Raw genomic sequence first — 27,695 nt, 5'->3', positions numbered from 1 at the left:
CCTACGAGCTGAGAAAGGCAGTATACAAATACAGTAAATAAATAAATAAATAAATACCTTCTAGGGGAGACATACTTTGTTCTTCTCTATAACCTTTTCAAAGCAGACACCTATAGACTTATACTGGATCAGTTTCTAAAGAAATGCTGTTGGTCTATGGGTTTTAGGTTAAAAAAAATTAAAGGATCTGCTTATTTTAAACAGACTTGGTTTGTTAGATAATGGGTTGGTGCTGTTGTGGTCAGGATTTATTCATATTTGGGTGCAATATGGTTATTTTTACAATAAGTCTATCTGATTTATAGCTGTGTTGCAGGGAAGGCACACTATGCAGGGTTTTGTCCTAAAATCCACCTCGAGGTGACTCAATATTCATTTTGCTGTCTGAAGCAAAAGGTAAGGGTGCCTATTCTCACATACAGAAAACATCTGGAATGGGCTGAGTTGAATCTCATTGGTGTACAGCGACATGGTAACATTCTACATTACATCTGAAATAGCATGCTAGATTACGAGGAGCATAAGTCGTGTAGTATACACAGAAAGACTGTTGCTGTTGTCGCCACAACCTACTACTCAATGCATTCAATTCATTCTGTCTAATGGATAGACTTGGAAAACTAACTTTTGGAGGTCACAATTGTCAGTACATGTGCAGTACTGCCACTAATCATACCAGCTAAGGGATTCAAGAATATGTTGTTTGAAATGTAACATTTAATTACTAAACAATCTTTCACCCCACCCCTTCTAAAATGTCTACATATTGGGCCCAGTACAATTTTAATCCTAAACAGAAAGCAGCTGATTTAAGGGGACCTTGGTAATCAATACCAACACAAGGTCCACTGATTCTATTAATCTACTGCTAATGCAGCTAATGACTAGATTTAGATCACTAAAACTTGACATCAAGGAGAAGGGATTTGACCTAGTCTTCTCCCTGGCTTTCTGGCTTTCTACATGTGGGATTTATTTGAGTACCCTTTTATCATGTTACCAGACAATTTTAAGTGATCCAGTCCAAAAGACAGGTTAGCCATCTCAGCAGTTCTTGATGACAATTTTGCCAGTAGCAAAAGGCCATAATTTTCAGTACGCTGCAATGATGTCAAAAGATTAATAAAGGCCTTCTTATGATTTTTCCAGAAACAGCAGAAATATTGTAAATAGAACTATTGTCAAAGAAGTTGAAATATGCCTTTGTTTTTATACTAGTCTGAAAAGGGACCAGGCTCTCAAGTGTTGTTAGTAAATATGTAAAATTCAGATGTCAAAACAAATTCAGTTTAAGATTGAACAATGTGATTTTTTCCCCCTTAGATACAGGCAACTCATAGTTTCTCACACTTTTTACTCAGGACTTTATGAAGAGTAGTTTATAAAACTTCATTTGTTGATTTATGTGTGTAGAAGGCTGTATTCAACATATTTAAAAATTCTAAATTGGAGGGAGAGGGAATTAAAATAATTGGCTATCATAAGTTAAAAGATTCCATTATATTATCAAATAACAAAGAAAAGTGACCAAGAAAAGACAATGAAAAATTAACTGAATTGCCAAATTAATTGTCCTGCAGAAGAGGAAGCCATTAGGAAGTTCAAGTCTGTAAGGATCCACAAAATGAATTGCTAATTTCACCTGTTGTCCAATTTTTAAAATTAGGTAGTTGAGTTTTTATTTTCCTTTTCTTTTTACCCCCTGCCCACCAGAAAAGAAGAAAAAACTCTGAAACCATTTTGAGCAATTATCCTTGTTCCTGTAATAGCCTTTCTTGCACCTTAACCACACATTTATGAGGGAAGAGCATTCCCTTCCCTCATAAATTATTGTTTTCCTTCAAATGTCTCTTTTTCATGAAATATATTGTACTGCAAAAAAGAGAGAATAACTGAATCACTTTGATTAATCAGAAAACCCCTCTTTTTTATTTTGATTTTGAACCAGTGGACTGTTTTAAATTGAATGTTTATTTGCTGTTTTAATTGTAACTGTGTATTTTAAGAAATTGTTTGGCATCTAATGTTTGCCTGTTGTAAGCCGCTCTGAGTCCTCTTTAGAGATGAGAAGGGCGGGATATAAATACTTGAAATAAATAAATAATAATTATTCAGACTAAAATTAATTTGGATTTGTAAAGACCCATCAAAAGGTCTAATGAAAAATGATACATATGTCATAATTGAGTATATTATATCTGAAATGCAAGGCAGTTCATTTTAAAAACAATACTCTACACATGTTTCCTCAAAGGAGATTCTAAAGAGAAGCATGTGCTAAACAAAGGTAATATGTGACAAAATGCAGGAAGAGACCTGAAGTTAAATGAGTGATTTTTTTCCCCCAGAGGACTAAAGTCCATTCAGACAGTATAACTTCTAGGACATCACTCAAAAGTCAGGATATTTAGGAATTATTCAGTCTGAATTATCAAACATCTTGAGAATGGACATTTCTTTCATTGTGTCAGTGATGACAAGAGCTCATTTCATCTATATAAATGCTTGCTAGTTTCGCTCTCTCTCATTCCTAGTTTTGACATCAGAAAGAATTATCCACAGCAAGTGTGATAGTTCTCCTGGATCTTTATGTTTTGGAGTATACACATAATCTAGGCAAAGATATAACTAAGGCTCTTGGGTATGTCAAAGTACACAGAAACAACATTCATAAGGCTAGGAAAGCTTCTCCAGTGATCAACTGGAATTACAGACCTGTCAATCAGGTCAGCCTTTATGTTATATAATACACGACTTCCATACTCAATGGAGGCATAGTTATACTCTTTACGGTCCTGCCCAAAACCATTCCCTATCTCCCTTCTTCTTATTTTCAGCACCTGCATGCAACTTCGATAGTTAGCAATCTCGTATCACCATTTTTCCTTTTGCATATTTCCTAGCCTCCTAAACAAAACATTTTAACCAATTTTAAGTGTGTGTACGCATGCCTGTTGATTTATGGCAACTCCATGAATTTCACAGGAATTTCTTAAGCAAAGAATATTCAAATGACATTTTGCCAGTTCCGCCCTCTGAAATATACCCTGTGCCACATGGTATTCCTTGACAGTCTTCTATCCAAATATTAACCAAGGCAAACCCTGCTTAGCTTACTACATCAGATAGGATATGGTGCTCTTGAGGGTATTTAGGCAAGATCTAAAATTAGACTATTCCATATGGCTTTTCCTTTAACAGCTGACCAATGGTACATATTTCCCAGAAATACGAGGGAGTCCTCAGTGTGATGGTAGGTCTGTGATGCAGAGAAGCAGAATGCTTCAGAATGAAATGGCTTGCCCTGAGTTGTGTGAAAACAAGAAACTTCTGTCCATTGCGCCACAGCCCAAAGGTGGGAGATGGCGCATCATATGATGTATTGGTCTGAGTCAATCATTCTGAAGTACCGCACCAGCCTGCACAGCAGACCTACCATGTGAGCAGCTTAAGTTTTAGGTGGGTTCTTAGCACCTACAAATGCAATGAAAGATCTCCTCCTGAATGAATGACTGAATGATGGAGTATATATGTAACACTTGCCACTGATGGCTAGCATGATAGCTAAAATCACAAGTTGTCCCAATTTCAATAATCACAACAATAATAGTAACTGCTGGAATAAAAAAGTAATTAAGATATAGGAAGACCAGTTGACTGATGAATTATTTGCAAACAGAAGAGGGAGACAAGCTGAAAAACACAGCAAAGTTTACTGAAATACAATTAATATTAAGTAAACTCATCTTTGAAGGTGCTGGCAATGCCAGAGTAACCATTACACTCTGGAATTTTTTATATTATACACAGGCCATAATTTTTCTAAAATCAGAGCTTGGAACAGTTACTTTTTTGGACTACAGTGTTCAAAATATTCCAGTCACTAGGTAGTGACTACGTTGGTTGGAGAATTCTGAAAATTGTAACCCAACATAACTTTCCCACACTCTAACAACTCATAAGGCAAAAAATATGGCAAACTGAACACAGAGAATGAGAAGCAGTATTGCTGAAACCTCTGCAAAACCCTCCCCACCCCAAAAATAAATAAACAGAAAAAACATATTTCCTGACCAGAATGGCAATGCCTTACCAGTATAGATGCTGGCATTGGAAGCTGGGATGCCAAACTGTGATTCGATGAACTTGGGAATAAAGGTAATAAAAGCAGTAACAATGGCACTCTCAGCTGTGTATGACAAACTCACAAAAAGAAATGTCATGTTGCTTAAGATCCTGACAGCAGCTCTTGGAAGTTCTACAAAATGACAAAGAAAAATTAAAATGACATGAATGTTATATATAACCAGTGAAAAGCAAAAATAAACTTGGTCTGGTTTTAAATTAATTCTAAGGAATGGCTACTCAGTAGATGTGATAAATAATAATAATAAAAATCTTTATCCAGCAGTATTTCTCCCCAAAAAGAGAGACCCAAAGCAGCTTTCAACATATTAAATACAGTTAAAAAAAAAAATTACAGTCCATGGACCCACAGCTGTTAAATAAATAACATACAGGAGTTTACAGATCCCTCATAACCGGGGAAATAAACTATATAGACACATACTACACAGTGTCAGGTAATACCCTGATCGAAGACTAGGCTCTTTCTCGGTCTTGCTGCCACTGCAAGGAATTTTGCCACCATGAGGGTCACCCAATGGTGATTGCCCTCCAAAAGATGTCTGACCTTCCCTTGTGGGGAATGGTCAGACAATCGAGCCAGGATTGGGTGTAAGAGTTGGCCACATTGAGCTGAGTAATATCAACACTGCAATAAGATGGGCTCTAATTATTCTATTTCTCATTTCCACCGCACGGGCATATACTTTGGGGGTAGGGGATGCCAGATAGTCTGCCATTTAGCAGCTCTGATAGAAATACATTTAGTCTAGCTTTTGTGAAAAGTCTGTGGTAATTAGACACTGTGAGACTGTTAAGATATTTGCATAACTTGAATGGCTCAGTGTATGGTAAGTTCAAGGATCTAGGGGAATATGATGAATTTGAGCAGGCTCTGAGCCCTCCCAGGGCAATGTCTCTCATTCTTTGCTTCAATGACTCCTGTGCCATTTTGAAACCTGGATGCAGCAAAAGGGACACTGTTAGACCAATTGAGGTTGCTTTCCGTTTGGCCCTCCTTGCCCAAAGGGGTTGGGTGGTTTCGAATGGGATAAAATGTGATTAGCCCGTTCTCAATTTAAATACAATTGTTTTCAGCCACAGATTCATTAAATACAGTATAAAATCAACAGCAATTAAACACATATATAAACATGAACCATCAATAAAATATAACATAAATAAACATTTAAAAAACCATATGCATTATTACGGTGTCCCATCCAGTCATACTGCACTTCTCTCAGGTTGATAAGAGATAGCCTTCCTGCCAGTTCGGTCTGGATTAATCCATTGAAGACTTGCCTAAACAAAGGGTTTCAATTGTTTTTGGAGGATAATAGAGAAGGAGCTGTTTTAATCTCCTTGGGAAGAGTATTCCAAAGGCTCGCGGGAGCCACCAAGAAGGCCCTCTCACTTGTCGCAGCCAACTATGTTTGAGACAGTGGCGGTAATGAGAGTAGGGCCTCTCCTGATGATATTAGTGATCTGGCAGGTTCAGATGCAGTCAGATAGGTAAGTTTGACCTGAACCATTTAGGGCTTTAAAGATTTAAACCAGAACCTTTAATTGGGCTCAGATACAAATTGGCAGCCAGTGCAGGTGCTGTAGCAAGGAGTGGTGCGCTCCCTGGATTCAGCAACAGTAAGGCTTTAGGTCTTTGAACTAGTTGCAGTTTCCAGGCACTCTTCTGAGAGTTCCTGGACCACAAGAAGATCAAACCAGTCCATCATCCAGGAAACAAAGCCCAACTGCTAACTGGAGGGAAGTATATTAGAGGCAAAGATGAAGTACTGTATATACTTGGGTATAAGCCTAGTCTTATCTTAAATTACAGTTTTATGTAAATATTCAAAAACATTTAACCTTCTGATGCCTCAATTAATGTAATTGTATTAGTATCTATTTATATTTTAAAATTGACCAGTAACTGCTACATTTCCCACCCCTCGGCTTATACTTAAGTCAATCAATTTTCCCAGTTTTTTGTGGTAAAATTAGGTGCCTCGATTTATATTCGGGTCGGCTTATACTCGAGTATATACGGTACTTTGGCCACATAATGAGAATACAGGAAAGCTTGGGGAAAATAATGATGCTGGGGGAAATGGAAGGAAAAAGGAAGATGGGCCACCAAGGGTATGGATGGGTGGATGTTATCCTTGAAGTGACTGGATTGATCTTGAAGGAGCTGGGGGTAGCGACAACCAACAGGGAGCTTTGGCGTGGGCTGGTCCATGAGGTCACGAAGAGTCAGAAGCGACTGAACAAATAAATAACAATGTAAGAAAAGGTGAAAAATTGAAAGTGAAGATGAAATTACACTACTATGCCTGTAATAGCATAACGCAGATTTAAGACAATGCCACAATTAGGTTATCATCCAGTGATGGTGTGCCTAGACATTATATTAGCGCAAAACATTGAAAACAATAGCATCATAGAACAGTCACTCTGGAAACCAAGTATAAAATACATGCAACAATCTAAATGTATGTATCTTAGCAAACTCTAAACCTTTTGCCTACAAATGTGGCCTATACATGCCTCTGAATGAGCAATATCTAAACCATAAAGTTTCTAATTAGACACAGCCTCCTACACTCAAATCAGTTTTACTGTTTAAAGTAGTATTATTGTTGAATGTTTGATGATGACCTCAAGGCACAGAACAGTAAAAAGTGGAGTTGTGTCTGGGTATCAGCACTGAAGCTAGATTGATATTTTACCTTTAACATTCTTTTCAAATCCCATTGAAGCAGGGACTTCCTGGTCTATCTGCTGTTTGTTGTTTGCTTTCTCTTTCACTATATCATCATCATTCGAAATATCATCAGCAATATTCCTTTTCTTTTTCTTGTGTCGAGGTGGAAGTTTTTTGGGGAAAGTAAACATGGGGAGTATAACAAGTAGCATTGCACTGGCACAAAGAAGGAATCCACTCCACCTAAAGTGAGGGCATAATAAATAGCATCTGCAGTTAGTGTGTATGTGTGAGATTGAGAGAAAGACTGATACAAAGTGTGATGGTACAAATAGAGAACTTCATACACACAGAGAACTTCTGCATCGTAAGAGAAAGATAAATAGTATTTGTTAAAATAATGATTCTTTAAGTGATCAAGCAGGAAAGATGTACACAAGTATTATTTGTTTGTTTGTTTGTTTGTTTTCTGGTTTGTTAGCCTACCTTTTCTCAAAATTGAGACTCAAAGCAGCTCACACTTAAGAAGTAAAACAAAAATATACAAAAGATAAACATTAAAATGAAATTAAAGTTAGACGAGTATTAAAACAAATCAACTTAAAAACAATTAAAATAAATGCATTAAATGTATTCGCTAGCCAAAATACAGTTAGGATTTAAAGGTGATACATAAGGCAGAGTAAGTTCTTATTATGCCAACCAAGAAAAGGCAGGCTATACAGACTTATCACCATCTTTGATTCAATGAAATTTACTTTAGTTCTCACACTACTTTGTTCAAAGCCTGGTTAACATTGGGCCTCGTCATGTGTCCTACTATAAATTTCTATGCCCATTAAAACTACTTTTTGTGCAAGTCTAGTTTATATTGTTGCTGGGACACTTTCTGATAGCTAACATCAAGTGTCCAGGATATATCCAGGTAATTCAGACGTTGCCTTTCACTATTATAGTTGATGTACAATCACAAGCCAGATATTCTGAAAAAATTAGTGAAGATCTTGAACTCTATAATATTCAACCCTTGAATTATATTATGTGTTGTTTTAAAAGTGAAATTAACATGAGAGGCATCTCTCACAGAGTTTTGGAAGTTTTCCTTTAGCAGGCATGTCTGCATCTTCCTCTTCAGGAGGATGCAATCTAATCACAGCTGCAATTCACACAGGTAGTTGGATGGAAGGCTGTTTTTCTCAAGAACAATAAAATAATTTGAACTATCCATGTTATGACGCAAACATTTGGTCATGGATTGATCTTAAATGGGCAATGGAAATACATCAAGCTTTAAAAGGGGAAATGAGACTATCTAAAACAGAATTCTAATTTTTCCTTTGTGAAGATGTTCATCAAAGAAATGTAAACTGCTAAAACTGTCATATCTTTAAAAATATAGTGTTGCCAAGCTTGATTTTCAGGTTCTTTTGATGATTACACAACTGGGGGACTGACATGATGCAAGTCCATAGTACATTTACCATTAGATTCCTGTCTAAATATAAACAAATAGAGACCATAACAATGTATTGTCGAAGGCTTTTATGGCTGGAATCACTAGATTCTTGTGGGTTTTTTCGGGCTATAGGGCCATGTTCTAGAACATGGCCCTATAGCCCGAAAAAACCCACAATAACCTAGAGACCATAACTTTTGAAATTCATAGGTCAGTTTTGCTGAGAAAATAGTTAAAAACCCAACTGCACAATCGGCAGAAAATCAATTTAAAATAATCTGGTAGAAATTGAAAGCTATCAAACTTTATGGCTACTCGCAGTCCTATATGTGCACCTAATTATAGCACAGCATCCTTAGTTCTACTTCCTTAGTTCTTAAAAAAAGTTCTACATCCTTAGTTCTTAAAAAATCTAAAGCCATGTCATTACAAATAATCAAAACCCTATTATTTTGGTGGCAAAACTGATACTGCACTTCCCTGTGATGCTTGTATAATTATGACAAATCTTTTATTGTGGCTGCAATTGTTATAAAGTTGTTATTATTGTTATTATTTAGCTTGCACCACTATTATTTGCATTCTAAAGGACATGATGCTTAAATCTAAATTTAAGTTTCATTTAGCTATGATGAATACCAACTGTTGATAAACATGTCCCCTGTAAGTCTGTACTTCATTTATGTCCTACTATATAGCTTATAATAGTTATTCATTCAATATTCTCAATCTCTCACCCATTATGTATAAATCAATGAGTATTAAACAATTAACATTTAGCAATTAAAATATATTCTTAAATGATGTTATTAAAGTCACAAAGTATGGGTAGCAGTTAAGAAATTGTTTAGAAGCTCTTGTTACATATCTTTCAGATATTCTTCAACTGAGACTCCTGAGTGCAGAGTCCAATATTAAGCAGACTGTAACTACTTTCGGGCAGGGGGATTTATATGGGAGATGTCAGTACAAAGGCAACAGGACCATCCTGCCCATGACCTTGCACAGGTGTGATCAGAATACCAAATCTGAGATGAGTTTACGTCCAGTTCCCTGAACTGGCAGATATATACCCAATGTCTATAGTTTAGGGGGAGTGGGAGGCAATGAAGGTCAAATCCCCATATTTTGTGGCAATTCAAGTGTTTTGACTTGGGGAGATATTAAAAACTAAGAGATGTTAAGCCATTTTGGAAATCTCATTTTGGTTACACCTCTCTAATGGATAAAAAACACACATTGTTGCAACTTACCAGTTACCAATGAAGCGAGGGTCACTCTGGTCAATATAAATAGTACTTCTAGGATCCACATAAAATCCAATAAGAACTCCTCCTAATAAATATCCTGCTGCAGGACCAAGAGCTCCCATTACATACATTATAGCTGTGAAGATAAAACAGAAGAGATATCCAAGTATGCATCCAATTGTAACACATGACAGACAACAATATTTAAGTAGGTTTCACAAATCAAAAGAATGGGAAAACAGAGTGCTCTCCTAACCATTGTCTTACCCTTGTTTCCCAGCTCTTCTTCATCCCCTTGACATCATATGGAAAATCTCCTAAGAAGCAAGCTCCATATAATGGTGTTGAAGTTTTATTTGGGAACAAAATCCCAAAAGGCAGAACACCACTTGTGATTGGAATGTGGCTTCTGTGTTTTAAAAGCCCAAAACAAAAGCAGCACTAAGGTGGAACTATCTTCTGTGGAGACTAGGACACGGAACAATGGCTTCAAACTATAAGAAAGGAGTTTCCATCTGAACATAAGAAAGAACTTCCTGACTCTGAGAGCCGTTCAGCCGTGGAACTCTCTGCCCCAGAGTGTGGTGGAGGCTCCTTCTTTGGAAGTTTTTAAACAGAGGCTAGATGGCCATCTGTCAGGGGTGCTTTGAATGCAATATTCCTGCTTCTTGGTAGGGGGTTGGACTGGATGGCCCATGAGGTCTCTTCCAACTCTATGATTCTGGCTGAAAAAACCTTTTGAAAACCCTGTGGCCACCACCAAACTTAAAAGCACTGATATCTTAGGCAAGAGTGTGTTGGATTAGCCCTCAGGCTTGTGTTCTGAGGAAACACTAAAAGATTGTTCTTTCAACTATTCGCTGCCACCATAGACTCATGTTTCCTGCAGGAAACTGCTTTTAAAACTTCCCCCAGAGGCACACATGAGGCAGATGTTGTGAACAACAAATAAATGATGTTTATTTAAGAGAACTGGAACATTTCAGGTATAAAGCTTAGCTGTTTCTGAGTATTGACTTAAAAGTGTGTGGTTACTTTAAGCAGTTCAGACTTAGTTACACAGGAACACTTGTGTACTGACAGGATTGCTTCTCTGTAAGTAATTCTAAACACCAGCACAGATAGTCCTATCCTGGATCTATCTCTTCACTCCTCCACCAGCTATCTCCCTAATAGCTGTAGAAATCTTCCCACTAGCTATCTCTGCAAGCCAACTGACCAATTTCAGGCCTCTCTCACCAACCCTTCACCACTCCTAACTCCCAGCTCCTTCTCCTTTTAACACCCAGGTGCAATCTCCCCGACAGGGTTTTCAAAACATCCCCAAAGTCATGTTTTTTTTCTTTTGCCAAGTTAGGCTCCGCCCACTCTCACTCAGCCAATTACAGTCTTCCCTCATTTCCCTCCAAAGCTGCTCTTTCTAAACACGCCCCCTTCAGGAAATGAGTAACTAAAATGAATTCCCCCCCCCCCACCCCGTCACCCTTTCCAAAATGGCTGCCAAACTTCCTGGGCCTACTTTTCTAGGCTTTTCCTAGCCTAACAGGTAGAGAATTCACTACACTCCACTTCTGATAGCAACAAGGAGCAACATCTGTTTTTTCTCTTTCTACTTTTAACAGTAGCAATATATTCCTCATGAGAAAACTTGAAGAGAGAATTTTGCTATGTGTTGGATAGAAAACAAGTAGAAAAGGTGGGAAAGAAGAAGAGAGGCTGGCAAATTGTAGGCCAATAACAGCATTGGCTCATTATAAAAGTCCCAAGGTGGTTCTCTACTCTTCAGCTCTGAAATATCAACCAGTTTTTCTCTGACCAAACCTGCTCCCTTAATCATCCTAGACACTTTCTAGATTTATTGGCCTATAATGCCTACATGCTAGTTAGGATGTAATGATGGGTCTTTGTGACATAGCAGCAGCTTAGAGAGGCTGATCTACACATACCTAATTGGTAGTTGGCTCTTTTTACAAAACTACCCAGGGTGTGGCATCCTCAACCATATCTTAACGGTAGTCAGCTAGCTTAGTGGATACAAAGACAGCTGTGTGGCGTGCAGCTTGCTCCTCCAGCAATCTGTCATTGCTGCTGATGAGTAAAAGTCAACTGAGGCAATGACCTCACCATTATGAAAAAGCAGCCTTGCTTTTTTTGCATAAGGAGAGCATTCCCAACACTCCAAATCAAGATGTGGTTAAAAAGTTGAGACTGTGACAGAAAGTTCATAATACAATTAGCACTCATTTTAAGTAAGACACTGTAGACTGCATAGTCCTCCTAATAGATCACTTATAATATCATTCAGAGGAAATTCTTAAATTGACACTACTGAGTTCAGAGTCCAATATTAAGCAGACTTAAATACTTTCAGGCGGGGTGGGGTTATATGGGAGATGTCAGTACAAAGGCAGCGGGACCATCCTGCCCTGACAATACATCCAGAGGAAAAGTTTCACTTTTGTAATGTAGTTAAGAATGTATGCTAGAGACTCTTTATTCAATCTTTCCAGTTTCCAGTTCCCTAGAAAGAAGTTTTAACGTATCCTAAGCCACCACTGGCAGTAAGAGAAGTGTAACATTGAACAATTTTACTGAGTAGCTGTAAAGTCTGAACGTTTGAATATAAAAAGGTTTGTCTCTTTGGATATCTGTTGTTATTTACTTATTCAGATATTTGTATCCTTCAACTAAAATACAATGAATGAATACACACACACATACCATGTTTAAGGATGAGAGGACATTATTGAGAGAAGTCCTGCTTTCAGATTTAAAATGAGAACTTAAATACCCCAAGTTTTCCATGTGCAGAATTCCAATCCTTATCCAAGAATGCCAGTGTTTTGCCCAGAGAAAAATCAAAGGCTAAAACTCCTAATATAATCCAATGAAATTCATGTGTTTTGTGTTTTCATTAAGCAGAACATTTTATGGTGGCAATTTGAACTATCTTTGACATTTTATTCTAAACTTTTACTCAATAACCATAAAATGTGGTTAGAACAACACAGAAAAAACAATGTAGTCACAAGGAACTTTCTATATTGTGTCTAAATTTTAAATATAAATTATGTTCTTGAACCTATTAAGTACTGAATATTTGATTTCTTAAGCATTTTCTTGATGGCAAACTATCTCATTATTTATGAGTTACTGATCAAATACATTTTAAATTGTTAATTAAGCTCATGTGTAAATTTAGCACAGTCCTTGTGGAGAAGGATAGAATTTTTATTTGGAATATTAGAATTAGTTAGTAAAACTATCTTGGAAACACTGTTTTTCTGCTCCCACACTCCTAGTCTTCTTTTTCTATGTACAAAATGTCAAAAGAGCAATATCATACTGATAAAGTGTTTGTCACAAGTAGATATAAATGAAAGGAAAAAAGGGAATTTCCAAAGTAGATGAAGTTTGATTCAAACTCTGGTATTTTGTTTAACAATATATTACAAAATGCTAACAATGGTGAATATATTTTAAATCTGTAAAAACACATAAAAATTTGACTCAAGTTGAATTATCTGCACACAAATTGTCTCACTTGACCAGGGACTCTGCTGAGGTCAAATCGGCACTTACTTTGATTAATTTTTATTTATTCTAAAAGGTTACTCATAAATTATGTAATCTATCACAAACACTCACAAAACTATATTAAGTGTGATTTTACAAATAAGACTGTCATTCTCCCAATTCTCCTTGTTTAGAAGTAATAAACTATCATCCATAAGGGATTTCTTAATTGACAGTCAAAGCTCTAGTGTTAATAAGTGCAAATTTATTTATCCTATCAAACAGCAACTACTTTCCTGTTATTCAAACCCTCATTCAATCTAAACCACAGGACTGCTGGAAGCTTTATAGTGCATTTATAGAATGAAAATGGCACAGCAGAAAGGTTACAGACCCTGTCTTGGAAGTATTGTCATTTTGAGCAAATAAATTAAGGGAAGATGATTAAAAATTGGGAGATCCCATCACAAATATTCTCTACAATAACTCAGGCCCAAACTGTCTGCATTTGACACAGGACTGTGCAGTAGCTGTATCTAGCTACACATTCTACAACATTTATGTAATAAAGTTTTAGACAATGTTCACAGTAAGCAGAAATACTGTAGAGATAAAAATAATGAATGCAGACTCCCTTCCATTAGAGATGGGAATGGTGCCTAAAAATTAAGATTATAAAGATATTACATGCTGGCAAGTTTCTTTATTCTTTACTGGCAATATCAATATCAAACACATTGATTCTTTAAAAGAGAGATAGATAGTAGCATACTTAGTATGCTTAATAGCAGTGCTTAAATAGAGATTAGGAAATAGATTGACCTTGTAAACAAGCTATATTTTTCTAAGTTAACATGTAATTATTTGCAGCTCCTATAGTTGTTATTATAAAGTAATAACTCCTACAATACAGTCTCATTTTCTTTTATATTCGAATGGGTGAAGTGTCATTAATATGAGTACATCCTGGGAAAGTAGAACAGGGTGAAAGATCAGTTGAGCCAGAAGTCACTGCTATAGGATGAGGACAACGCATGGTAAGTCCTTTTTCCAGCACTTCAAGAAAAGGGACCAATACAAGCAAATGGGATGCCAAAGGTGGTATGAGTCAGAGGCAAGACTGTCTAATCAGGCCACACTGGACTGTCACCTTTCCATCTGTATTGGCATCCCACCCTCCCAAATGGTCACAGAGTTCTATATGAGATCCTGGCCATCACAGATACACTGTGCTGACATCAGCAAAGGTGCCCACATACCAGGAAGGAGGGTGGATGGTGATGACATGAGTCTGATCGGTCCTTTTTTCCATGCCATCAGCAGGCGCACAGGAGAAAGGGGATGGTGTCAGTGCCCAATGTGGACAGTGGAGCAGTACAAACAAGACCACATCCTGCTCTCCACCCTACACCAAACCATGGAGTTGCTTTGGGAGTTTCCGGTAAAGAACATTTGTCAAACACAAGGCCTATGGGCAGAATCTGGCCTGCCATGTCCCTTTATGTGGTCCTCCAGATGCTGGACTACAACTCCTATATTCCTCATCATTAGAAACTATGTTTACACTTGACGGGAGTTGTGATACAGTAATATCCGAATATAGTTTTTTCTGTTTAGTCAGCATAGTGGGGAATGAATTTAGATACAAGGATTGTGGATATGATGTCTGACTTTAAAATGTCCTTTAACCTTTCCCCAACCTCAGAGCTACAAGTGCTGTTGGGCTGCAATTCCCATTATCCTCAGTCCACATGGAAGATAATCAAAAGGAACTGAAGTTGTTGTTCAGAAACATCTGTGGATTCAAATTAAGTAAAAACTAAAAAGCACCAACTACTATGTTTAAAAAATATAGTTGGACCTCTGTAGCCACCGATTCTCCATCCGTGGATTTAATGGCCCTTTGAAGGCAACCATAAGGCTGACGTGCCCCTCAATGAAAATGGGTTTGACAGCCCTGCTATAGAGCATGCCCTGACTTTTCTTAATCCATTTTCCTCTACAATACCTGCCAAAAGTGGAGAAACATTGTGAAGACACCCAAAATCAAACACATGGCACGTAAAGCTTATTATGCTAATGTAGACACCTCCCTTAGTCTCCCAAAGTTAGCTATATCTTCATGTCCATACCTATATCCCATTTTTCTTATTTTTCTCCCCCACTCCTGAACAGTAGATTAGCTGTAAGTTAATAAGTGGTTCAAGGCCACCTAGTGACATGTTTGAATTAGATATGAACTTCTACCATTCTCTAAATGCTGCACATATTAATCTGCATATCCTCAAAGAGCCTCATATGCTTTTAAAGTATGATTCCATGAAATTGATGGTGAAGAAAGTAAAGTCTGAATCCAATTGCTAATTCCAATGACAGTAGGCCCACTAAATCAATTAATGTATAAGTGAACATGCACATAAAGCTCATGATTCAGCAGATTCGTTCTAGCAAGGATTAACAATTTGATTTAGTTTGCAAGGCCTGAGATATAGACAATGACGATTTGATAAAGGAATGTTATGCAATGTTACATATCTTAATATGACAATATCATTATTATAACAAAATGTGATATTTGAAACAACTGAAGCCAACCACTATTCCCATAATATAAATTAATCATATTTCTTGTCTTTCAATAGAAAGTGCTATTTTTGAAGCTCCAGACTTCCATTAGTATAAATGAAGAGCAGTTCCAAAAATGTGCTTCTAAAAGTAATAAATAAATAAAGTGTATTATTATAAGTAGTGAAGTTTTTAAAAGAAACAATTTGAGTAACAAAACTGCTGTTTGCTTACATTGATTCATTTGGGCCTCACAGAGTCTGCTGAATACATTTCACTTTTTTAAAAAATCACAATACCACAATTATCTACAAAAATAGACAAATGAAAATTTTAATCAGATCCTTCCCCTGCCACCAGAATATATTATTTATATTGTGCAAAGAGCTAATGGAATACCCTATAAAACACACAATATCCTTTCTATTTCTAACAGAGAAGAATTATCACCATGGGAAGAACTCATGGTCATTCAGCAACTGTGACTTGAAGTTCAGAACAGACAAAATATTTTGAAGCAGTGCCAAATTTGTAAAATGTTAGATTTAGCAAATAATTGGATAAAGTTTTTAAAAGATCTCAAATATATCAGATGTGTTAATTAAAGACATCACATCCAATTCCAACTGAGAAGAGATTTAAGGTTTAAATGGAATTACTAGCTTCATATGATATCATAGTCCTGAGTCCTCGTCGTCCGTCCGTCCGTCCGTCCGTCCCCCCCCCCCCGGGGGTTGAGAAGGACAGAGTACAAATGTTTGAAATAGATAAATAAAAATAAATAGGAGTTCAATCGATTCAATTATGTTTTAAAAGCTCAGGATAATCACATCCAGCTAGGTCACAGGCCTAGTGGCAGCTTCCCTACCTGAGAAATTGCACCAGAGCTTTGGAGGAAGCTGAGATCTAGAAGTTATGGCTACTGGACATCCTGACTCAGAGGTACTGGAGTGAGTATCTGACTGAGACAGGAAATGATGCTCTCTACAGCGGTCGTCATGAGTCAAATAGTCATAATCATAGTATGAGTCTCTGCCATAATGATGGAAGTGGCATAAATATTTTTGCTTTCTGTACCAATAACAGAATGGAGAATACAAACAATCATGACAATGTCTCAAGTTCCTATAACAGAATGAAGAGGGAGAGCATCAATATAGAGATTGGGAAAACTCCCAAGACCAAGACCTACCCTGGTATTGAGATGCAGCAGGAGATCAATGCTCCCTATCACGTTCAACTTATTCCAGCAGCTCAAGAACAGATACTTTCAGTATCTAACCTGAGGTCCCATGGTGATTAAGAGCCAGGCTTCAAGATAGGGAAGATTTGTCAAGAATCTTCCATTTTGAGAAAGAACTAGCAACTTGAACTTCATCAGATTGCACATTTAAATCTTCATTGAGATCCTCTCCAAGCTTGGGCTTGGAAAAACTCTTGAATGAAAGGACCCAATGTAGCAGAATCTCACAGTTGGTCCTTATCCTTCTTCTCACTGTGAACATCATCTGTTACTCCACTGCTTCAGACAGGCATGAGCAGATACAAAATTCCTTATTCTGGGCATAAGGGCTGCAGAAGGCTCTTTCTACTGAAGGCTCTTTCTACTGAAGAGCCTTAAAATAGGGAGCTCAATTCCGCTTGCCCCATTAAGTTTTGTCAAAACAGGCATAAGTCAACCATGTGATCCTTGAGCAGACAGAGAAGACAATACACATTGCCATCCAAAAACAGGATGGTCATGTCTTCAGACATTTTCTGAAAAAAGTAATTAGGGCCATAAGGCCTCATTGAGTGAAAAGACAAACCGATGAACTGTGAAATGCCAAAATGCCAAGATTTCCTAATGATCCTACCCTTATGGCTGATAAAAAGTAACTGGGTTTCAGCAGAAACACACGGCTTATATGCATGCAGGCGAGGATGCAGGGCTACCACCAAAATGCAGCTCTAAAAGCTCTCAAAGATCCCAATGAAGGTACAAAATGACCCATATGTTTGAGTCACACAGACCACAAAGAAGAAAAAATGATTATAAAAGTAGATGTACTTAACAGAAAACATTTCCATTTTTTGAGCTGATCATTCACCAAATTTGTACCGTAAACGCAATTATTTCCTTTAACCTGGTCAGTTTTTTTCTTAAGCTATGTAATGAGTTGCTTATAATATAACAGCTGTGTATAAATGTTGCATAAAGAAGTAGTTATCAATAGAAACCTGGCTCTGTGTACAGATCTGGCTCTTCCCTCTTTTTGAAAGTTACTATTCCAAATACTAATGATATAGTAAGAAATCTTTGTTAGCTGCTCCTCAAAGAACTAAGTAATATACAGTGGTGATCCTAATCAAATAAAGAAAATGTCATTCAGACTACTGAAGGGAAATAAATGTTAAAGCAGCAATTAAAATACCACCAGAAACCCTCTAGCATTGTCTGTTTCCCCTACTCAATCCATAAACATTTTCAAAATGTCAACACAGAAAACATTTGTAATTTGAAGTCACCAAGTATGCTCCAAAGAGCATTTACAAAAAGATTTTATTTTTCAGCTCAGTGACTCCATACTATTTGACGCTATTGATGATCATTATACATTTTTAGTAAAGTTGACCTTACCTCTAGAAAGAAAAGGATCATTTTTTCACATGATTTATACTTTTATTTTGCCTGTTGGCATGTTGGCCATGCAACAAACTATATTATTATGGGCCGTAGAAACACAATCAGCTGAAAATTGCATCTATTCAGCTTGCCTTTTATCCTCAGAAAAACTTATGTGAACCTAGACAAGACCATAGAGCAGTGATCAACACATAATTATGTGAGGAACAGGGACAGCAAAGTCATTTCCTAATTAAAATGAGTTTAGTATAAGGAGTAAGCCAAAGTTCAAAGGTTACTTATGCAGAGATTAACCCTTTTAAATATGAGATGAGTTATACAAACAAATCTGAATCAAAGATAGACAATGTAAAATCATAATATAAGGATCAATATGTAGTGTATGCTAGCATCTAATCAAACAGAGAACAAAAAAAGGACAATTTTCTGGGAGCTTTAAGTCCTAAGTCATGAACCCAATCACAATTCTTTATTTACACTTCTGCAAAATTGATGCTATGATCTAATGAGTTTCTTTCATTATAAATAGCAAAGTTCTGTTCTTTCACGATCCACCTTATTTCAAATAGTACATTTGGAAAATTGGTATTTTCAATTTTATTTTACTAAAACCCACATATTTCATCCATTAAACTGGCAAATCCGGGTAGGATGAAATATTCATTTCATTAAGACACAAATCAAGAACTAGAAATATTTTCAATGTCAATGACATGAAAAAGCAGATCATCTCATTCACACAACAGGTGGAGTTTAACAGATCTCTGATCGTTCGAAACTGCTCCGCTGAATGGTTCTTTGCAGATGCAATGTTGGCTGCAATGAGAGATTTTCTTGCAGCCTTCACTGCCATGGCACATGCCCTTAAATAGGCACATAGCCGTGTTTGATCTGACTCGCTGCAAGATAAACGCCACACACATTCTAGTTCCCTTTTCACTCGCTTCATCGCTACGAGCTCCTCATTGAACCATGAAGCTGGTTTAGCTCTGCAAAGTGGGAGGGGACATTCCGAAGCAATCGTGTCTATTGTTCTAGTCATGTCCCTATTCCAGAGAACAGCCAGAGTATCAACAGGATCACTTACCGAGATGGTGGGAAATTCCCCAAGAGCCATCAGGAATCCATCCGGATCCACAAGTCTCTTGGGGTGGACCCTCCTAATTGATCCTTCACCCTTGCAGAGGGTTAGGGGGCACAGTAAGTCTAAAACTGATCAGATGATGGTTGGCCCATGGCAACAGAACAATGGTCAGCTCCTCCACTAACTAGCTGGAAACCATTCTGCTAGTTTTGGACCAGCTCTCTAATAAGTTAAGGCTCTGAATTCTAATACTGTACTCTCAGTTATTAATTACCTCTCCTAATTTGGAGTCACCTACAAATTAGATAAGTATGTCTTCTATATTCCATCATCCAACTCATTTATAAAGATGTCAAATAACACTCACTGGGCAAGGGACAGAACTCTGTGACTCCCCACAAGTCACTTCTCTCAAGGATGTAGAGGAGCCATTGGTGGTCACCCTTGGGTTCAGTCAGTCAACCAATTACAAATCCACTTAACAGTAGCATTGTTTAGTTCACATTTTACTTGCTTGTTTGGAAGAATATAATGGGGAACCCAATCACATGCCTTACTGACATCACATGATTACCTTCATCTAACACAGCGCTGTATGAAACAACATGAATTTAATGAATATTTTCAATGGTATGATATTATAAAAAAGTTTGGCATACAAGTTATCCTTTTAAACTTGCAAATATGTCTCCTGTAGAATATTTGCCTTCAAGTGTAGTTTGTGCAAGCCTTAAAAAGTAACTTTCATGACCCCAGTGTTTGATCAATAACTCCCAAGTCAAATTTACTAGAATGTCAACACTTGAAACTGAAGCTCTGTTTATGAATCACACTAATAGGAAAGCAAAAGACTTTTTAAAAATAGCATCATGCTTTTAACGCTGTCTTTTTAATAACACCACAAATTTATTTGCTTTTATTATTTGCTTTACTTCTATACCGCCTTTCTCAGCCGAAATGGTGACTCAAATTGAGGAATTGGTGTTTGCTTCTGGAGAAACACATGACTGGGTCATTCAAGACGAGTTTTTTTTTAAAAAATACTTGATTTTCCTAATTCATCGTGATTTTAACCATGAGTGACAGCACTGTCTCAGTCCATGCTATGATCCTTAACTAAATCTTTATATCTGAGTTGATAAACTGACCACAAAACAAACACCATCAAATCAATGTCAAGAAGAAAGCTATGATAGCAACTGGGAGGAAATATGACGTAATCTATTGGTATTGAGGCAAATCTAAAGTGGAACAGCAAGAAGTCCTATGGTGAACTAAAATCAGACTAATTTATTATGACATTATCTTTAGTTGGCTGCAGTTGCCATAATCTAATGAATGAAGCAACTGAACATCTACAGGGTCAATGTAAGTGCTGTACCTTGACTCCTATAAAAAAAGAAGCAATCTCCTCTGAGTAGAGTGGTGAAAGACAAAACTTTGTCCCAGGAAAACCTAAAAGAAGTACCGACTCCCTCTATTCTCTCTGCTATGTTGTCACATCTGGCCTTTTTGAATGTCTAAGTGGGGAAATGGCAGTGGTGAATAGAGCCAGCTGGCCCCCTGAGGTGGCATTGCTGCTTCCCCATTTCTTCAGAATGGCCCACAACCTATCCACAGGTCATACCAAATCCATACTTTGGCCACCAAATCTGTTCTGGACTTATACATAAGAAAGAGATATATATAATAGTATATTCAGTTATCCTGCCTAAGACACCAGAATACTATACGATTCCATCAGAGTGCAGTGTACCCCATTGCTTCTCTGTTTGTAACCAAAGTGCATACTGCTCATATCAATTAGTACTCAATTTCCATAGCTGGAAACAGAATATCAACATAAATTGTTTCTGTAATAACTCCATTAAATGTCTTTATTACACAAAGAAAAACAGTATAAATCAGTATCAACAACTTTCATCATAAAGATCAATTTTCCCAGAATATCTTAACTCAGTTTTTTTATTCTTATTTATTCAATAAAATTATATAATAATAGATGGGGATTATTTATTTCAATTTTCCCAAAACATTCTACTGCTAAGATCACAAGATTCCTTATAGGCATCTATATTCAGAACATGTGTGGGCTTATGAATGCACGGACTGTCTGAAATCAGATTCAATACTACTAATTATACTAACAACATCTTCAAACTATGCACTGTCAATATTTTGTACATTATTTCTGCAAATGCCTGTGAGATATTTTAAACTAGCAAGATATGTAATATGCCACATTTTGGTTTTGTTGAATCGGGTTAATTAAAGTCACCATCTGCTAAACAAAATAAATTGTGAAAGTGGGGTTATGTTTTTAAGGTAGAGACTTGTCTCTGAAGAAGGGCAGAGAGGGTTTTAATTTCAGCCAAACTGGATTGAGGAGGACACCAGGTTCAGCGAAAGAGACAGAGTCATTCACATGTGCTGAATGAGATGGCAGACCTATGATATGAGAGGAATTTGTGTCAGAAATTGTCACTATTTATGCTTTACTACTGTTTTAATGAAACCAATCTCTGGTTAGCTGTAAAGTCTGAAACAGAGTTATATCATGCATATTAAAAACCCACCTTGGCCTTACAGGTTCCTATAAATTATGTTATAATTTTTATGCATTTTAGTTGTTTAGATTTTATTATGGTGTAAATGTGTCTGATTAGATTTATTATGTTTTATTTAATTACTTATTTTTACTTAGTTTTTGCCTATTTATTATAAGTTTTTACTGAAGTTGTTTTATGTATTGTCTCGATTTGGTTTGTTTGTTTCATTATTATGGCATTGAATGTTTGCCACTTTTGTTTGGTAACCACCCTGAGTCCCCTAGAGGCCATAAGATGGGTTATAAATAATCATCATCATCATCATCATCATCATCATCATCATCATCAGATAAGTCATATGCAAATCCAACTATAATTAAAGGGATACCCCGAGGTGAAGCAACCCAATCCAGAAAGAGAATAATTGGTGGAACGGGGAGCACTGTGAATGACAGGATTCTAGAGGCTGGAATTTGGAAACCAGGGGTAACGCTCCATTTCCCCTGCACCTTTTCCCTCAGGAAGAGAGGCAATCAGGTCTGGGCACCAAAGGGGAGCCACTGCCACTTCCTTCATCTGCAGGCTGCAGCAGTTGCTGGGGAGGCAGCTGCCCAGTACAGATGAGGCAAAGGATTCCTCTCCTCATGCCTTCACTCCCGAATCTCTCCAGCAGGTCACTGCATCTTCCTGCTAAGAGTAGGGTAAGAGGCTGAAGGAGATGGCCCAAAGGGCCGCATCCAGACCATAGGCCTTCATTTGCTCATGCCTGATCTAGACAGTGAATGACACAGTAACACTAAAGTCACACTCAAATATGCAGACTCCCCAACCCAAGATTCTCTAAAACAGTCTGCCATACTTTTTCAGAATCTCATAATGTTTTAGTAATGCCACATTATTTTATGGGATAAAAAAACTCCAACAAAAATGAAATCAAAACCACATGCTACTAGATGTACAATGCATTCCATTCTGCCACTTACTGTTGCAAATACAATGCTTGATAATATCAGTGTACATTTTCAGGTACCAGTCATTAATGAATCCGATGAGCATACATATATTTGTTCTGTAAACACGGAAAACAACATGTGATAAGACTTGCATATGTATAAATGTTGTGTCTAATTTAGTTATAATAAAAACCAATACATTCTCTGAAATCTGACTAAAACTGGCATGTATCTTATTTTATGAACCAGAAAGATTGATTTCTTATTATATGTATTTACTTCAGCCTTCTCTGGTAAACTGTATAACTTGAGACTACAACCCAAACTACATTGAGCCATGAAATTTACTCTCTAGCTCACACGGTTATTTTGAAGAAAAATATATAATGAAAAATAGGCTTACATGCTACTGTGAAATCTATGATGTTCTACAGCCTCAAAAATATTACAATAAGTATCAGATCTTATGGTGTTTTACAGAGACATCAGATGATATTTTATGGTTAATCCGTCTATTGGAAGGAGGAGAGTGTAGGAAATTGACAGGAAGTATGAAAGAAGAACATTTGAAAATTGCTGTGTGATACTGAGTTAGTTGACAGTTGGATAAGAAATCAAAAAGAGAAGGTATAGAAGTGAAGGTTAATAGAGGAAAGTTAACTCAGTTTATTATTTTGGTTACATGGTGGGGGTGAAGTTAAAATTAGGCAGTATTTATTTGAATAGCACTAAAAAGGGATTATATGGAATCAATATGCTTGTATATCATAATGACTTTTCATTGACTTTTGTAAAGTTAGTGTTTTCTCCCACTCATATATACACATGTAACTCTTGACTTGCTATGCTAGTGGCACTATAGGTTTTCAGATGGAACTGCGTATGTAGTGGCAGCAATATAATTGAAATGTGCAGTTATATAGTAGGTATTCAGTCCATAGTCAAACACTTCTAGGTAGATGAAGATGTTATGGGCTGCTAAAATAATCTTGAAAATATAGCAATAGACCAGCCAGCCCCCTGAATGCACAAAATGTGGTAAAGTCATCCCCCTGATGTACAAAACACGAAACTATGGGAACACCCACACTGACCAGTTATCCCAAAAGACAAGTGAACCAGCTATGTGGAAGCTAAATGATGCATGGCACTGATTCGAGAGTATATTTTAGTCCCAAATTATGGATTTTGTATGACATATGGGAAAGTCAAAGGTCATTTCACTCAGGGAGCCACCCACTCATGGCATCCAAAAAGACCAGAAGCGGCACTATGGTGGAGAGAGCGGAAAGGGCAGGTGTTTCTTTTAAGCTTTCCCATGGGAGACTAAACTCTCAACTTTTGCCATTCTATTCACAGAAAAGGATTGCTCTTTTTCTTTTCTTTTCTTTTTAAAGGTACTGTACTAACACTGTTCCATGGATAAGTCAACCCAGATTTTCTTGGGCTGGTCTTTGACCAAAGTTTCTAGACTTATACATGAGTATATACAGTAATTATTTTGCAATTTTAAGGTTCTGAGAAGAGTTATTAGTAATGAATGATGATGATGTGTATGTAGACTAATCAAGAAGGTAAGCATTGATAGTTAAGTGAGCTGACTTCTGCCTGAGCAACTAACGATCAACAAGAAACAATGTAACACAAAGAGAAATATGAGAAACCAGACTGAAATAAATCTGATAGACCTTGAAATCACTTGACTCACACATGATTGTAGACAGCTAGAAAAGAGGAGGGGGGGGGGACAAAAGTCTTATCTGAGTGACTGTGTGATATCAGCAGATAATTGCCATAATCATATGATATCATCAGATAACAGTTCCTGCCAATGGATAAATAGATGAAGAAATAAGACAGAATACATTTAATACAATTTTAGGCCTGAGAGAAAGCTGTCTCATTATTACCTCCAATGAATGTACGTACATATGCTCATTTTCTAACACAGGGATGAGCAAAAACCCCTCCCTTTTCTCTCCCTCCAGGCTACAGCAGCCTGACACCATGACCTTATGCCAAAAGGACTGGGGAGGCAGGAGAGGCCTGGCAGGGAAAAACATGCATTTATCTCCTCTCCTCTTTTCTCAGCATAAGGAACTGGCTGCAGCCAGGTCGCTGTGCCAAGAGGGGAGGCCTGGTGGGAAGGCACAGGGCTTCTGCCAGCCACATGCCTCCTCTCCTCTCAGCACAAAACACAGCTGGGTTGCTGTGCTGAAAGGAGAAGCCCAGCCCAGTGGGAAGGCTTCTACCAGCTACAAGCCTCCTCCCCTCTTGGCACAAGCAACCCAGTTAGGTTGCTGTACTGAGAGGAGAGGCCAGCCCCAGCCTGGAGGGAAAGGCCATGCATTTCCTCTCCTCCCCTCTCAGCAAAGCAACCCAGCTGGGTTGCTCTGCCCAGAGAAGAGGAGTGGTCCAACTAGGCAGGAACACATGTGGCTGTCTACTAGTTGCATGTCTCCTCCCCTCTCAGCACAGCACCTAGCTGGGTTGCTGTGCCAAGAGGAGAGGCTGCGTGTCTTCCTCTCTTCCCCTCTCTGCACAGCGACCCAGCTGAGTTGCTCTGCTTAGAGGAGAGGAGGAGCATGGTCCTGCGGGTAGGTGCCCAGCTAATAGCTTCTACCAGCCCCACACCTTTCTCTCTTCTCCAGACACACATGAACACACACACACACCAGGCAGGCCAACCATCTCAGCCTCCCTCCATATTAGCTGCCCTTCCCCCCCCCCCCAAATGCCTTCCCAGCGTATTTGACCTCACCCACCTGGCCCACCCCTCCTGGCTTAGCCTGCCTGCCTCTGCCTAGTCCAGGCCATGGCCTCCAGGCTCAAAAGTTTGCCCATGCCTGTTCTAACAGCTACTACTGTGTTGTTGTCAGTCAAACACTATATCTAATAATACTGGTGTGAGAGAGAGCGTTCCTTCTCTGAAGATAGATGGGTTATATCGAATATAACTGATTGAATCCATGAATACAGAATGCATGGCTACGGAGAGCCAACTATAAAACAAATGCCAGTTTAGAAAAGTATCTTTTCACATTCTAATGAATCTATACAGGTGCTTCTTAAATAATATAAATGCTTCCTATTTATTTATTTATTTATAGCATATGTGTGTATATTTACTTTACAGATTATATGAAATGTAAGTCTAAGTTCCTTCCTAAAATAGCCTAAAATAGTACAAAGTAGACATCTATTTCCCCAGGTTAATTATTCTGACATTTCAGCACTTAAGAGAACATTAAAGGGATTGTTGATGTAAGCCTGCCTATTAAGACAATGCATTGTTGAGTTGGAAGCTCAGATGACAAGAACATACCTTATAGAGAAGTCCTAACAGGTACAGACTGACTAATAGCAATGGACTCACAAACCTATCATAAAAGGAATAAGGATGATGAAGAAAAACAACATTTCTTGAGTCAAAAAAGAAAATTAAGGATTCATTCATAATCTCCTATCAGTTAAATGAGAGGAGACCCCGGTGGCACAATAGGTTAAACCCCTGTGCCGGCAGGACTGAAGACAGGTCGCAGGTTCGAATCCAGAGAGAGGTGGAATAGCTCCCTCTATCAACTCCAACTCCTCATGCGGGGACACAAGAGAAGCCTCGCACAAGGATGATAAAAACATCAAATTATCCCGGCGTCCCAATTCTCTCACACCAGAAGCAACTTGCAGTTTCTCAAGTCGCTCCTGACACGACAAAAAAAAGTTAAATGAGAAAGTATTTTTAAAACTGAATTTACATACTCTTCTTCTATGAATATCTATAATGCAGCTAACAAGCAATAAAAATGAGAAACCTATTCACTATTTTACATTCTGATTAATTGCCAAACATGCTACAATTTAGCTAATTAGAAATCCTAGAAGGTCTTTGTAAAGATGGAAGTATGGGATGGTTATGGTTTATGATGGGGGCTTTTTCTTCATTCCAGATACTGCTATAATTTTATTTATTATATTTATAGCTACCCTTGCCAGCAGGAGTGAGGGTGGGGCACAAGTGCAGCTCTATTGTGCCTGTGTCTGGGGAGAGGGGCGCTTTCTATTCTAGCTTTTGCTACTCTTCTTAAAGGAAGAGAAGAGGCAGTATTTGCTGGATTTAATCCCCTCCCACAGTGCTTTTTTTGCCTTAAAGTGTTAGGCCTGAGAGCAGTGAACTGTTCTGTTGCTCTTTTACTTGTAAAGTACCATGTACAGTGATAGTTCTATACAAAAAGATATTAATTATAATTATGATAATTATTTAAATTACTCTATATTGCACTTTTGTATATTTTAGATCAAAGTAGAGTTGTGCAGCTTTTTTCTGAAAATAATATTGGTGATCTCTACATATATTTTTTTTCTAATTTATTCCATGTTCTTAAGCTATAGACTCAAAAATAACATTTGAAAGATAGAAAAGACTGGCCAGAACATAACAAATCACCTTCATCCTCTCACATGTCACCCATACCATCTGCTTCATGGTTTAATTCTCCTATTTTTGTGTTTTAATAAGGAATAATATGCAAGCACTAATCTGTAAAGAATCTGCGTGTTTAGCTATGGAAAGCGTTTTGGGTCTGCATTTATCTAATTACTATGCTATTGACATCATTATTAAGGTGAATGTGAGGTTAAGAAGGCCTTTTGGATACTGAAATATCAGATATTAATGTTGCATAATGGCTGGGAAAAATACAGCATACTTTTTGGTGAGCTATTTTCAACCAACCAAAGAAGTAGGATCTTAATTTTTTTTCAGCAATTTTTTTCAGCAATTTTTCAGCAAATATTTTCCCCAGACCCACTCACTTCTTCCACTGAAGACAGTTGTGCTAAATCATGGTAATCTAAAATGGAAATAAGA

General features: G+C 37.6%; 1 protein-coding gene across 1 annotated transcript in view; it reads right to left on the bottom strand.

The window, feature by feature from the left end:
* SLCO5A1 (solute carrier organic anion transporter family member 5A1) overlaps positions 1 to 27,695 on the bottom strand; it is a 56,278-nt gene that overhangs the window by 20,336 nt on the left and 8,247 nt on the right. Inside the window, exons 3-5 of the mRNA XM_060775447.2 lie at positions 9,539 to 9,671; positions 6,855 to 7,072; positions 4,094 to 4,258 (exon numbers count right to left, since the gene is read on the bottom strand). Of these exons, the coding sequence (XP_060631430.2) occupies positions 4,094 to 4,258; positions 6,855 to 7,072; positions 9,539 to 9,671 (516 nt within the window). The remainder of the gene's footprint in view (positions 1 to 4,093; positions 4,259 to 6,854; positions 7,073 to 9,538; positions 9,672 to 27,695) is intronic.

The sequence above is a fragment of the Anolis sagrei genome, chromosome 4 (genome assembly GCF_037176765.1).
Source record: "Anolis sagrei isolate rAnoSag1 chromosome 4, rAnoSag1.mat, whole genome shotgun sequence".
NCBI lineage: Eukaryota > Metazoa > Chordata > Lepidosauria > Squamata > Dactyloidae > Anolis > Anolis sagrei.
This window is presented reverse-complemented; position numbering and strand designations above follow the sequence as displayed.